We start from the raw sequence: 13,558 nt of genomic DNA, 5'->3' as shown, positions 1-13,558 counted from the left end.
CTTCTTTCCCCTTCCTTTTTTTGAGGCTTAGTGGACTTAAACAGACACGATATTTTGTCAGTCATTAGTGTATGTTCATTTCCTTTCGATTATTACTTTTCTTTTTTTGTCTGTGTGTAGTAAAAATGGATTCAGCTTATTCCTGTAATTATTGTCTCATTGTGTATTAACGTTTCCTGAAATCATTAATCAACTGAAAGATTCTTGTTTGACTGAAAATGACAAACAAAAGTAGTTAAAACGGACACTAAATGACGTTTTGAGATTCAGAGCGTTCAATGCGAATAGCATATGCATAGAGCGCAAAATAAAAAACGGACCACCCTAAATAACTATTGATCTAATGATCGGACCTTCACATTCTATTAGGACTCAGTCATAATGTTTCGAGGGGGTGACCTTATTTATTCAAATTAATTATTGTAGGTGATATTTTAAGTTACTAAATCAGACCCCAAAACGTACTTTATCTGAATAAACATAACTTTTTTTCGACCGATCCAGATTTCTGACCTCCAAAATATAGGAGGTAGCTGCAACCTGAGAAATTGAAGTTTGAAAAAGTCGTATTTTTAACATTCGATTTCTCAGGAACTATTCGACCGATTTCGCTCAAATTTTGTATTTTTGAATTTAAAATTGCATTCCTTAAAATGACGTTAAAGCGTACATCATTTGTAAACCATAAAATTGAAAGATTTTTCGACTATTGTTAAATAAAATAACAAAAAATAATAAATATTTACTGAAAGTTATATTTTGCATGGAATTAATTATCTTTGTATAAACGAATTTTTATGCGCAGTGTACATATTTCTTATTGAAAATGCTACACAATCCTACCCTGGAAATGACAACAATATTGTTACTTGTAAAATCCTTCTCGCAGGGGGAGATTTGTCATTCCCAGGGAAGGATTAATACGAAGTCTTTTTCTTTTTATACCGCCAGATGGCGTTCTTTTTAAATTTGTATGTGTTTGTTTACTTTTTATTAATAAACTTTTACTTTCTGTCTGAATCTCGATCCACACTACACTTAGAAATATATAAATGTCTACATGTCCTATGATTTGTCACATGTGAAGTTTAATTTATGTGTAACTGTAACAACTAAATACTGTTTAAAGAAATCAGCTTTTGTGTTTTTCAATTATGTATTTTTTAGTAATCGTTTATTTTGCAATGACGATATATTTATCAATAGAGACTAATCAAATTGTTTATTTGTTTTGCAGGGAGAGGCGGCGATGGGGCGTCGCTCCATGCCGCCTCTCTTGCATCTGGTACTTCTGTTAGTGTTCTTGCTGTCCACGGGAGAAGCGCAGAGACCAGATCGTTATGAAAAAGGTTAGTTTTTATATATTTGCATATTTCAGATGAAAAAAAAGTTTTTGTTTTTAATGTCACTTGCTAATACCAACGACCCTGCTTAGTGAAACCTAGCGAATTTAATGGAGAGGGTTGACCTTTCCTGTTTTTCAGTGGCGCCATCTGTGCTCAAAATACGTCTGTAGTAACACACATCATCACAGCCCGTTATAGGGTGGGCCCATTCATACATCTATTCATTCATCTACAGATCGTAATTTTGACCTGAAACAGAGACCTCAAACTCATTAACCTCTATAGATCTAATTTTTCATTGGAACATGGAGGACTTTGCTACCCAACCATTTACTACGTGCTCCAGTCCCCATTTACTACATTTACCTCTTCGGCCGGCGGGGATTGAACTCACTCTCTCTTGGACATGGGCCAACCGCCCTACTTACCCGGCTATCTCGCCCTTTTGAAAAATTAAAAAATTTAATTGAGAGTGTTATTTGCAGCAACGTAAAGCTCCGAAAACAGTACTACAAATACTGTTTTTAGTGCTGCACTCGTCTTTATTAAAATGTGCCTTGTTGTTATCATATCCTAATAGATATTTGACAAGTTTTCTGAAATTACAGGACAATACATAAAAACATCTTATTGTCTAGATCAGTAGTTACCATCTGGCGACCCCCGGGACGCATACGGCCCACGAACTAAAATATATTAGTTGTCATTTTTTGCGGACAATTTTCGTAAAAAATCTATATGGGTTTAAAATACTTTTCTTTCGTTAAAAAACCCCTAATTTCTTCGCTACTGTGAAATTTAACATACCAACGGTGCAAAAAAATTTATTTCTCAGGTTTTGCATCCAAAAAAATATTTATTATTATTTATAATTCAATACTTTTGTTTCGTACAACTTGATAAAAATCAGACAGTAATATTTAATGTTCCTTCAAACATTAAAAAGTCCTATACAAAATTTTGGTAAAGTTGCGGCCCGCCATTTGACTGGTGTTTTTAATTGCGGCCCCCGGCCTTATGTAAGTTGGAAACCCCTGGTCTAGATCTTAGATACTTCTGTATGTCTGATTTGAAATCTGCAATCTATAGTAATCTATAGTTATATTCTCTCTTCGATCTATAGTTTACATTTTAATTATTTTTTGAATGACATTTTTTGTCAAAATGTTTTTAGTTTAAAAACGTTATATATAACAGCAGGTCTAAGAGATTTGAGGCACATCATACGTCAGGACTAAAATTACATAACGTATGTCTGAAAATGTCGTACGCCGCTAGGGACGCTCCCGTAATATGAACTCTTTCTTTGTTTGCTTCTGAACAGGTCATATAATAGGGAGGGGGGAAAGCTCTAACCACATACAACGATATCATCGAAAATTGGTTTCTAAACAATTTTAATCCTGATGATTTGCCTAAACTCTCATAGAAGTTTGTCTCAACATTTACGCTGCTCCTGTTATATATAACGGTTTTAAAGAAGAAAAAAAATAAATAAATAAAAAATAAAAAAAAGAATAATAAAATAAAATAAAAATATAATTTAAAAAATTTTTAGCTTTAGGAGCAAAGCTAATTGCTGATTTGAAATCCCCACAACCGAATTAAGCAAGATCAAGTATTTGCATAAATGTGACAAAAACTTTCTTCCTCGATGTAAACGAAAGTTAGAATCCTTTTTATCACTCTTCAGTTAATGTGAAATGGAAAGTTATAATCGATGGAGCGTTAAAGTGTGCCTGTTATCACTCTTATGATAAAACTGTTGATAATCTGTTGAAACCTTATCTTTTTTGAGAAAATTTTAAATTGCATTCGTTTTAAGATGTCAAGAAAAACAGAAGAAACCTAAAGTGAAATTTAAAAGAAAAAAGTTTGTGGTTTTCAGCGAATTATCCGAGTCTAGTAGTCGTAGAGTTTACATGGTATTCATTAAGTTGGAGGAGTACTGATTTTCATATTTCAGTTTAGCAACTGTTTTAATAATCACACTGTGATCTTAACATTCATAAAAAAAACCTGAAGGATCCCGAACTATAGAAAAACCAACTAGATGTTAAAAGATAACGAAAAAGACTTGAAAATCAAAAATTGAACAGATTTTGTATGTTAACAAGGAATAAAGAGAGATGTTATCAATATTCCGCAGAATTTCAAAGCATTAAAACCAATTTGATTGTCCAATGAAAATTTAAAGGTGTTCCTAATTGTCGAATTTCCAATCCCCATCAGTTTTTTTTCTCCGAAATTAAAAAAAAAAATTATTAATCACACCTACCATAAAAGTTATTTGTCGAAAGTTTTTATTTTTTTCTTGCTTAATTAATAATATGCGATCTTTATTGCGCACGGTGTTTACTTCATTTCTCGCAAAGATTCTAAAATATGTATTAAGGGCAGTGATGAAAGAGCGCCTTGTATGCTTATTTCTGTTGTCATAATTATTTATTTAACATTCTGCTTTTTAATATATTGTCTATTTTAATGTTAGCTGCATATATGAGCTCATAAAATTTTAATTATAAAATCGTTGTACATAAGTCTTCATTAAACATTTAAGTTAATTTTGTCTTCATTAAGCCTTCATTAAAAATCTATATAGATAGGTTATTAAAAAAAAGAAGAAAAAATAGATAGTGTAGTTATTATAAGAACTGGGGAAAATAGTTATTCAATCAGTTTAAACGGGTAAAGCTTTCAAATATGTGTATTCAACATAAGTTTAAGAACAAGATAAATAGAGAGGAGTTAAATTATTTAAATCAAGTCGTTATTTACTTAATATGTTTTTCTTTCTGTTAACACTCGACATCCTTTTAAAAAAATCAAAGTTCTTTAAAAAAAAAAAAAAAAAAATTCTTTGTCGTTCTAAATTACAAAACAATCATGATTNTTTTTTTTTTTTTTTTTTTTTTTATCTAATGCTCTCCTGAAGAATGACCTTTCGTCATACAGGTATCTGAAGGGCAGATTTGTTGGCAGCTCTTTCAGGGGCACCATATTAGATGGGCTAACGTTGTCCCACAGTAAAGACGGATAGTACAGAGAATAAAATAACATCCATGCCTTGCCCGGGATTCGAACCCAGAACCTTTTCAGACACACTTGCGTAACGTCGCATACTGGTATCCAATGAAATCTGATTTAAAGACATAATCACTTCACTTGTTAACAAATTGCAAGTACTCAATTGAAATCATTAAGAAGAAAACGATAAACTAATCTTCCCACAGATTAAATTTACTACTCCCGATGGACGCTGTACGTTAAGCTTTACGTTCAAGCGCTTTGGGGGGGGGCGCTTTGCTTTTTTTATATGCTCCAGCATTAGAATGAAAATCTTTTAGTACTTCGTTGTGGTATTGACTTTTTTTTCTTTCTTTCCTCGAACCAATACAGCTTTGAAGATAATCCACACATTTCAGAAAGCTTTTTTTATTTTATCTTTAAATATCAGCGCTCATACGCTTCAAGAAATAGTTTTTTTTTTTTTTTTTTAAATAAAATTAAAAGTGGTATTAATACTTAGAAAAATTTTGTTCTTGATTTTTTTTTTAAAAAAATAGAATCTCAAGGGAAAATTACTTATTTTAATTATGAGGAAAAAAGATTTTCGCTTCATTGTACAACTGTCTCTAAAGAACTTTAAGAACTTTTTTTTTTCATTTTAAAAAAGTTACTTTTTTTTAAAAAAATTTTCACTGTTCAGTTATCAAATTATTTAAAACGATTTCATGACGTTCTTGTGCTTTTAGTAGTAACCAAAACAACTGACTATTACTGATTAAAATAATCAGAAAAGAAATATGACACTACAGATTCCTTTCGAAACAGGGTAATATTAATTATAAAATGATGGATCGTTTTACTGCTGTTTTAGCGTAAAGCCATTCGAAAGAATGAAAAATAATCAGCATTTTTAATCGTAGTGGCTGATTATACATTCTAATTAAAATTTTCATTATGACCTATTTATAGCTTATTACTGAGCTAATCTGTAAATGTATGTAACAATAAAAATCCTCCCATTAGCAAGTTCTTGTTTTTATTTATTATAATTTTTATGCAACTGAAAGTATAAACGTGTCATAGATCTTTTGCATAATGTTTATAATAAGTTTTTTAAAAACACATTCATGTTCGTAAACATAAGAAAACAATCCATCATTTTATAATGGATATGAACTTGCTTCTTAAAAATCTTATCTTAAGTGTAATTTATCTTTTTTTCCGATTACTTAATCATTAATGATCAGTTGTTTTGTTTACTTATATGTATTGATAACAGCTTTTAATAATTAACTAAAAGTAATTATTTGATACTGCATAAATAGTTTCATAAATCATTTCCAGTTATTTAAGAAAAATTTTGATTTATGAGGAATATTTTGCATATAAATCATGCCGTACAGCCCACAGTTCGCCATCCGATCAGTTAACTGTTGCTCTAGTTGTCTTCTATATTATATACCCTAGTATCAATTTTACCTTGGCCTTAGTACCCATATGGAGCTAAGGCCAATTTTACCTTGGCCTTAGCTCCATATGGATCCTATACGAACATGCATTCAATTCAATTTTCATATGTTATCTATGGAAAATTCCGAAACTTTTAAAGCACGACCTAATTAAAAACAATATTAAGAAACACTTAGGTGCTGAAATACAACATTTCAAAATAGTGTGACTTGCCACTATATAAGTCCTGTATTTATAATTATAAAAAAATTTAAACTGGAGTTAATAGTCAGGCTCAGAGGTGAAATCTTTTAATCAGTTCAACTGCGGTTGAACTGATAAAAAGAACTGAACTGATCAAAAGGGGAAGAAAAAAAAAACGTCATGACGTTTTTTTCTTTCTTTTTTGGATTGATTGTTGTTGCATTTGATACTCTATGTTTTATTGCAATAAAAATGTGTCCTATTTTATAATTGTGCTTGTATAAAACGTGTTGCTCTGTGCGATTTTTTTATGCTGAAACAGATACTTTAAAGTATATCGGTTTTATAGTTTATGTCCTATTAACCTTTTAAGTTAGTAAAACTTATATTCATGAGACTAAACTATGATATTTTGCATGCGCTGCAAATGCCAATAGTTATATAAGTATCTTAACAGATTATAAAAAAAACAGAAGTTTCAAACGTCTTTAAAAAAAGTACATATTATGTTACGAAAATGCGTATTATAAAAGTTTGTCATCTTATTTTGTGAAAGTTTGTTTATCTACTTGATTTCAATTACCGCTTTGCAGTCTTTCGTAGCAGTTTTGTTTTTGTAAGATTTATTTCAAAAAGTAAAGATGTCGGAATGAAAGCGTGGGAAATGAGTTTCATTACCTTGAAAAGGACAGTTATCGTTGAATCATATAATTGTGTGGGCATGTGTAGACAGAATGTAACATTCCATCTAGTCTATCTGATTTTTATTTACTACTAACTGAATACCCGTTTTTCGTCCAGGGGGATTGAATAAGAAAAAATAATCAATAAATCAGTACTAAACGACACTATGAAATCATGCACAAAATCATTTCTCTATCAATTTTGCCTTTTAATGCGTAGCTTACTTATTTTTTAATTTTAATTAGCAATTACTACCAAAATTATTTGAGCATCAATGGCGTCAAAAATGGTAGGATGATTTCTGTACTTTTCTCCTAAACAAATTATAAGTAACATTTCTCCATTAATTTGGTTTTCAGTACAATAACTTATTTTTTATAATTCTAGTGCCTATTTCCAGAATTAATTAATAATCAGTGGCATCAGTAATAGTTTAGCGGTTTTTACCACTTTACATGAATGAATTAGTATCATTTCTCAATTAATTAGGTTTTTAGTAGTATAGTTTATTTTTTTTATTTCATTTATTTCTGCATCGATCTGCACTGGCTTAAAATTTCCTCATTGGTAGATGGATCATGGATTAGAGTCCCCTTGTCGTCAGGTTAAACGTGGAAGGTTTTCCTGGATTTCCACTCTATGTAACGCAAATGTAGGTTAATTCCATCTAAAAAGTCCTCCATAAGGGAAAATTTATCCCAATACCTACTCCAGGAGTTCCCTTGTCTTCTAGTTTGGGTTCTAAATTTAAAGATTTTGTAGTTGAACATTGGTAGACGTAAACTGAAAATTAGGTTGGCTGTTCAACAACGGTTATAAAATCAAAAATTACTACTAATTAACAAAACTAATTAAGCATCTTCGGCATCGGAACTGGTCTGGCATTTTTTTTACTTTTTTCCTAAACTAATTAGCACCATATCTTCATTAATTGTGCCCCTAAGAACGTAGCATATTTATTTATTTTTGTTTTTTCAAGTATTTTCTATTTCAAAATTATACAAGAATCATTGGCACCAATAATTATAGAGCGATTTTTTTTTTTTTTTTTTTTNTTTTTTTTTTTTTTTTTTTTTTTTTTTTTTTTTTTTTTTTTTTTTTTTTTTTTTTTTTTTACGTTTCTCCTAAAGGAACTAGTACTATTACTCCCTTAATTTTGTTTTCCAGTACATATTTTTTTATTTCAATTACCGTTGATTTTATAGAAACATGTTTTAAAAACTTAACCATAAATAAAATTACCGCGTGGATAGCTTTAGGAATACTAATTTAGTTACATAGTCTGCCTTTAATACCGCGTTCATGTTAATCACTAGCATGATGAATAAAAAATAATTAAATCTTATAGAACGTGTGCAATAAATTCCTGAGAGCTATAAGCTAGCAAACATAACTGATACAATTTTTTTAAAAAAAGAATCGTATGCAATTCAATTTTTATCAACGGCGATTTCTAAGCCTATGAAAAAATTCCATTTTCAAGCGTCTCTCTGGAACGATTAAAGTGAAATTTTCGAATTGGGAGCTAAAAATTACACCGTTCACCTACTGTTCAAATCTCGAGACAGTGGGTGAACGGCTCTGAGGTCATAAGAGAGACACACACCCAAATTAATTCTTTTCAGTTATTTTTTTAATAAATTATCGCTTGTGATTAATAATCTTAATTAAGAATAAAACATTAGCTGTTTATGTATTAATTTATTCACTTAATTTAGTTTATTATTTTTACTTCATTTATTATCTAATGATAATTTTGGGGATATTTGAAAATGAGGTGAAAAATCTCAAAAAAACCCGACTGTTTTCGAAAGGTGTAAAACGGTGAAAAATTTACTAACAATTTTAGCTATAAAATTATTAATTAAATGCGTAATTGACTCCATTTTTCAACAGAAAAGTTATTCTAAGGCTCCATTTTTCTTAATAAAATATTTTTTTACGATAGAATGTTAAGTCCGTTTTATTGATTAAACTATTTTGTGAAAGAACCGTTTTAACAATTTCACCGATAAAATTTTTTTGCAAAACATCCGTTAATAAACCCAATTATTTCCTAAAAAGACCCCTGCTTATATGTTAAAAATATTTCATTGTTAAAATTTACTACTGAAAGTTGGAATTAATAGTCTATGAAATATTGATTTCATACTCGCACGTGACGCTTAAAATTAATTAATATGTTTGTCAAGAAAAAAAATGTTTATATGCCTGAAATATCTTAGTACCTAAAATGTGAATTATTCATATTCATAAAAAAGACCTGTATAAAATTATATCTGGTTATCACTCCTCTGAGAAAACTTCCATAAATTGTATAGTTAAAAAAAAAGGCTTTAAAACGATAAATATTATTTAACAGTGCTGCTTTTTCGTTATTAGTTTAATTTTTACGATAAAAAATTAAAGAACTTGGTGATATATTCTGGAAATTATAATGAATTCAACTTTACGCTATTAAATTAGCAATTTTAAGAACTAAAGCATAAGACTTAGTAATACTTTAAAAGAGGCATTTTCTCTCAGGGGCACATAGGTATTTTTTAAGATCGTACAAGATCGTTTTTTCAAAAAGGATGAAATCTGCTTTTATACTTATTTCACTATTTTCATTTTTCTTGGATATGCTAGAGATTTGCATCCCCCTTAATGTGTTAATAACTCAATCCATTAATAATAATTATATACGACTTAAAAATTTTCATGCATTTTGATCAAGTAACAACTGCATTAAAAAAAAAACATTAGAAACTTATTAAAAAAATTTCGAACTCTCAGACGCTTTCCTAAATAAAGTTGAGATTTGCGTTTAACCAAAACGTTCAAATCATTCGAATACAAAGCTATAAGCCTAAAATTCCAAAATGTTAAAGTTAGTCAAAAACTTTTTAAAATATATTTTCCCTGGTAGAAATAGTATTATGCAACTATTTCAAGCTATAACTGCAGAAAATAATTTTATTTTAACTGTTGAAAGAATACAATAGTATTACTAGTTAAAATTTGATATTGAGTCTATTCCTATTTGCAGGGACTTAACCAGAACAATAATTATAAACATTGGATTTGTAGCTAAAAGATTTTACTTAAGTCATTAGGTGACTTACCGGGTTTGTCGTGCAACAGCTATCAAGGGATGGAGTTTAATTACGCTGGGAAACAAATTTCGTTCAGGAAATCGCGTAAATGGTGCGACAAACTTCTAGGGTAGTTTGGGACATTATCAGGATTAAAATTCCATAGGAACCCATGCCCGGAAATGTCCTCATACGCTAAATTGTTTCTTCATGTGCTTCTGAACAGGTCAAAATTGGGAAGTGCTCCTAGCCGTTTACGACATACCCCGGGCATGATTTCCTGATGATGAGTCTTAATTCTCCTAGAAGTCCGTCGCAATATTTACGCGTCCCTCTGATATTTATAAAGTTTTTAAACTTGTACTTTTCTTCAAAAAATAGACAAAAAACGTATTTTTAAAAAAAATCTGTTGCTTTAGGAGAAAAATTAATTGCAGATTTAAAATCCCCACACCCGAATTAGGCAAGATCAAGTATTTGTGTAAGTGCAACAAAAAATTTGTTCCCCTGGTGTGAGTTAATAATTAAACTTACGTTGAATAATTAAGCGCGAAAACTTACCTTAAAGTCAAAATAATAATTCTCTACTTACATCACTTAGGTCGTACTTCCATATATGATGCACAAAATGCAACAAAAATTTGTTCCCCAGGTGTGAGTTAATAATTAAACGTACGTTGAATAACTAAGCGCGAAAACTTATCTTAAAAGTCAAAATAAAAATTCTCTACTTACATCACTTAGGTTCTTCCATATGTGATGCATAAAATGCAACAAAAATTTGTTCCCCGGGTGTGAGTTAATAAATAATCGTACGTTGAATAATTAAGCGCGAAAACTTACCTAAAGTCAAAATAAAAATTCTTTACCTACATCGCTTAGGTCGTACTTCCATATATGATGCACAAAATGCATCAAAAATTTGTTCCCCTGGTGTGAGTTAATAATTAACCGTACGTTGAATAATTAAGCGTGAAAACTTACCATAAAGTCAAATTAGAAATTCTCTGCTTACATTGCTTAGGTCGTACTTCCATATATGATGCATAAAATGCATCAAAAATTTGTTCCCCGGGTGTGAGTTAATAATTAACCGTACGTTGAATAATTAAGTGCGGAAACTTACCTAAAGTTAAAATAAAAATTCTTTACCTACATCGCTTAGGTCGTACTTCTATATATAATGCACAAAATGCAACAAAAATTTGTTCCCCAGGTGTGAGTTAATAATTAACCGTACGTTGAATAATTAAGCGTGAAAACTTACCATAAAGTCAAAATAGAAATTCTCTGTTTACATTGCTTAGGTTGTACTTCCATATATGATGCATAAAATGCATCAAACATTTGTTCCCCAGGTGTGAGTTAATAATTAACCGTACGTTGAATAATTAAGCGCGAAAACTTACCTAAAGTCAAAATAAAAATTCTTTACCTACATCGCTTAGGTCGTACTTCTATATATGATGCATAAAATGCATCAAACATTTGTTCCCCAGGTGTGAGTTAATAATTAACCGTACGTTGAATAATTAAGCGTGAAAACTTACCATAAAGTCAAAATAGAAATTCTCTGCTTACATTGCTTAGGTTGTACTTCCATATATGATGCATAAAATGCATCAAAAATTTGTTCCCCGGGTGTGAGTTAATTATTAAACGTACGTTGAATAACTAAGCGCGAAAACTTACCTTAAAGTAAGTCGTACTTCCATATATGATGCGCAAAATCAATTTCAACAATGTATCAAATTTGAAAATAAATCAGTTACTTTATGAGAGACTAAATATCCATGCTTTGCAAAGATAAAAAGCCTTTGAAAATATTAATAAATTGATACTAATAACTACTACACATTTTTCTTTTGCAAGTGATTAATTTTTTGCTCATTTGTATTCAGGACATACCTTTGATAAAACATCCGATCTACCTTTTTTTAAAAGCTCATTACAGATTGTTCTAGACTTTCCTTCCTTCCGACGAAAGATGTCACTGTTACATTTTGTCACTTTTTCATTTAATTGTCACTCTAGAGAAAATTAAAGTTACAGAAATGATTGTTTTTAAAGGGATTTGAAATTTCACAATATGTGTCTAAAGGCCGGATATTTTTTTCCCTAACGATTTCTTAGTGGAACTTCATGATTGGATTAATATAAATATGAACTTTCTCTGCATATTTAATTTTTCTTTCTATTCAATCAATGGGCTAAAATTATTTAGGAAATCACAACTACAATTTTAATGGAAAAATTGTCGTTGAAATATAATTTAATTTTTTAACAAATTGGAAACTTTGGAATCTAGTTATTAGAATTAGAATAGAATTATAATGTTGATATCAAAACATTATTTTGAAAGCTGATTTCAGCATACAAAGCTAAAACGAAGTGAAGTAATTTGATTTTCTATGATTTTATAGTAAATGCATTCAAAGAAAGATATGGCAACTTTTTTAGTTGACAAAAGAACTTTAATGTGCTACATAAAAAATAAAATCAATATCAGACTTTATATTCTCTTAGTTATTCTGATGAAAATGGCAAAAGGTTTTTTAAAGGTCACAGTTTTATTATGTTTTATAAAAATGTATTTATAAATACATAATTTAACATATAAAACTGAACAAAAGTAAAGTAACTTGATTTACTAAAATTTAATAGTAAATGTATTCAAAAAAATATACTTTTTTAAATTAAAAAAAGAATTTTAATACACACAAAAAAAAAACGAGACTTCGTGTTGTGTTATTCAGATGAAGATGACAAAAGTTTTTTAAGGGTCACAGTTTTGTAAAGTTTTAAAATACGTATTCATAAATACATATTTCAACATGTAAAACTAAACAATAGTACTTTCTTTTACTGTAATTTAATAGTAAATATATTGAAAAAAGATATTGCAACTTTCTTAATTCAAAAAAGAACTTTAATGTATACAAAAAATAAAATCAGTATTGACTTAATGTTCTGTTAGTTATTCAGATGAAAATGGCAAAAGTTTTTCCAGTGTCACAGTTTTATTATTTTTGATAAGAGAAAAATGAAATGGTAAAACGATCAAGAAAACGATTATTGTTTATTTATGATAATGTCTTTCACTATAAATCATCGAAGATAACTCTTAGAAACAAAACTACAAAGAACAATTTTTAAAAAAGAATTCTAACTATCATTAGAAAGAATGTTCATCTGTTTGATAAGGGCAGAATAAATACATATTCTCTGTAAATACGTTTAGAAAAAAGAAAAAAAAAAACATAGGCGTTTCAGGGGAGTGTTGACCTCGGTTTATATTTAATATTATTTTATCAATATTTTTAAGTAGTTAATTCTCTTTCAGTCCATTTTTATCTTTTTAAAATTCATTCAATAAAAAATCGTTCTATAACCGTGGTTTTAATTGAAAAAATTTGACTCATAAACATCAATGTCTTTAAAAGCTATTCAGAAAATGCCTTCCGATCATTTCAAATAATCATGTTTGTCGACTAATATATTCCATTAAATTTATTATTATATTCCATATATGTTCATATGAAGTTCATTTGAAAAAAAATTATAATATAGTTTTTACCTTCACATTCTTACACATTGTTTCATTTGCAATTCTTTTATTTATTTCATTTTTGTTGGTTGTTTTTCATTATTTATTATAATAATAACAGAAATAAAAATAATGAAGAATTAGAAAATGTTGTTGGAAGCTATGGAATTTACGACTGCTGATTTTTAAAATAAATTTCTCGTTTTTTTTTTTAATAATTTTATTAGATTTTAAATGTTAAT

General features: G+C 29.2%; 1 protein-coding gene across 1 annotated transcript in view; it reads left to right on the top strand.

Annotated features, from left to right (window-relative positions):
• The window catches only part of LOC107449842 (insulin-like growth factor 1 receptor), a 156,679-nt gene that overhangs the window by 74,310 nt on the left and 68,811 nt on the right, over positions 1–13,558 (top strand). The window contains exon 2 of the mRNA XM_043042330.2: positions 1,238–1,349. Within this exon, the coding sequence (XP_042898264.1) occupies positions 1,250–1,349 (100 nt within the window). The 5' untranslated portion in view covers positions 1,238–1,249. The remainder of the gene's footprint in view (positions 1–1,237; positions 1,350–13,558) is intronic.

This window comes from Parasteatoda tepidariorum, chromosome 2, assembly GCF_043381705.1.
Source record: "Parasteatoda tepidariorum isolate YZ-2023 chromosome 2, CAS_Ptep_4.0, whole genome shotgun sequence".
NCBI lineage: Eukaryota > Metazoa > Arthropoda > Arachnida > Araneae > Theridiidae > Parasteatoda > Parasteatoda tepidariorum.
Note: the sequence above shows the minus strand (reverse complement) of the source record. Positions and strands in the feature narration are given on the sequence as shown.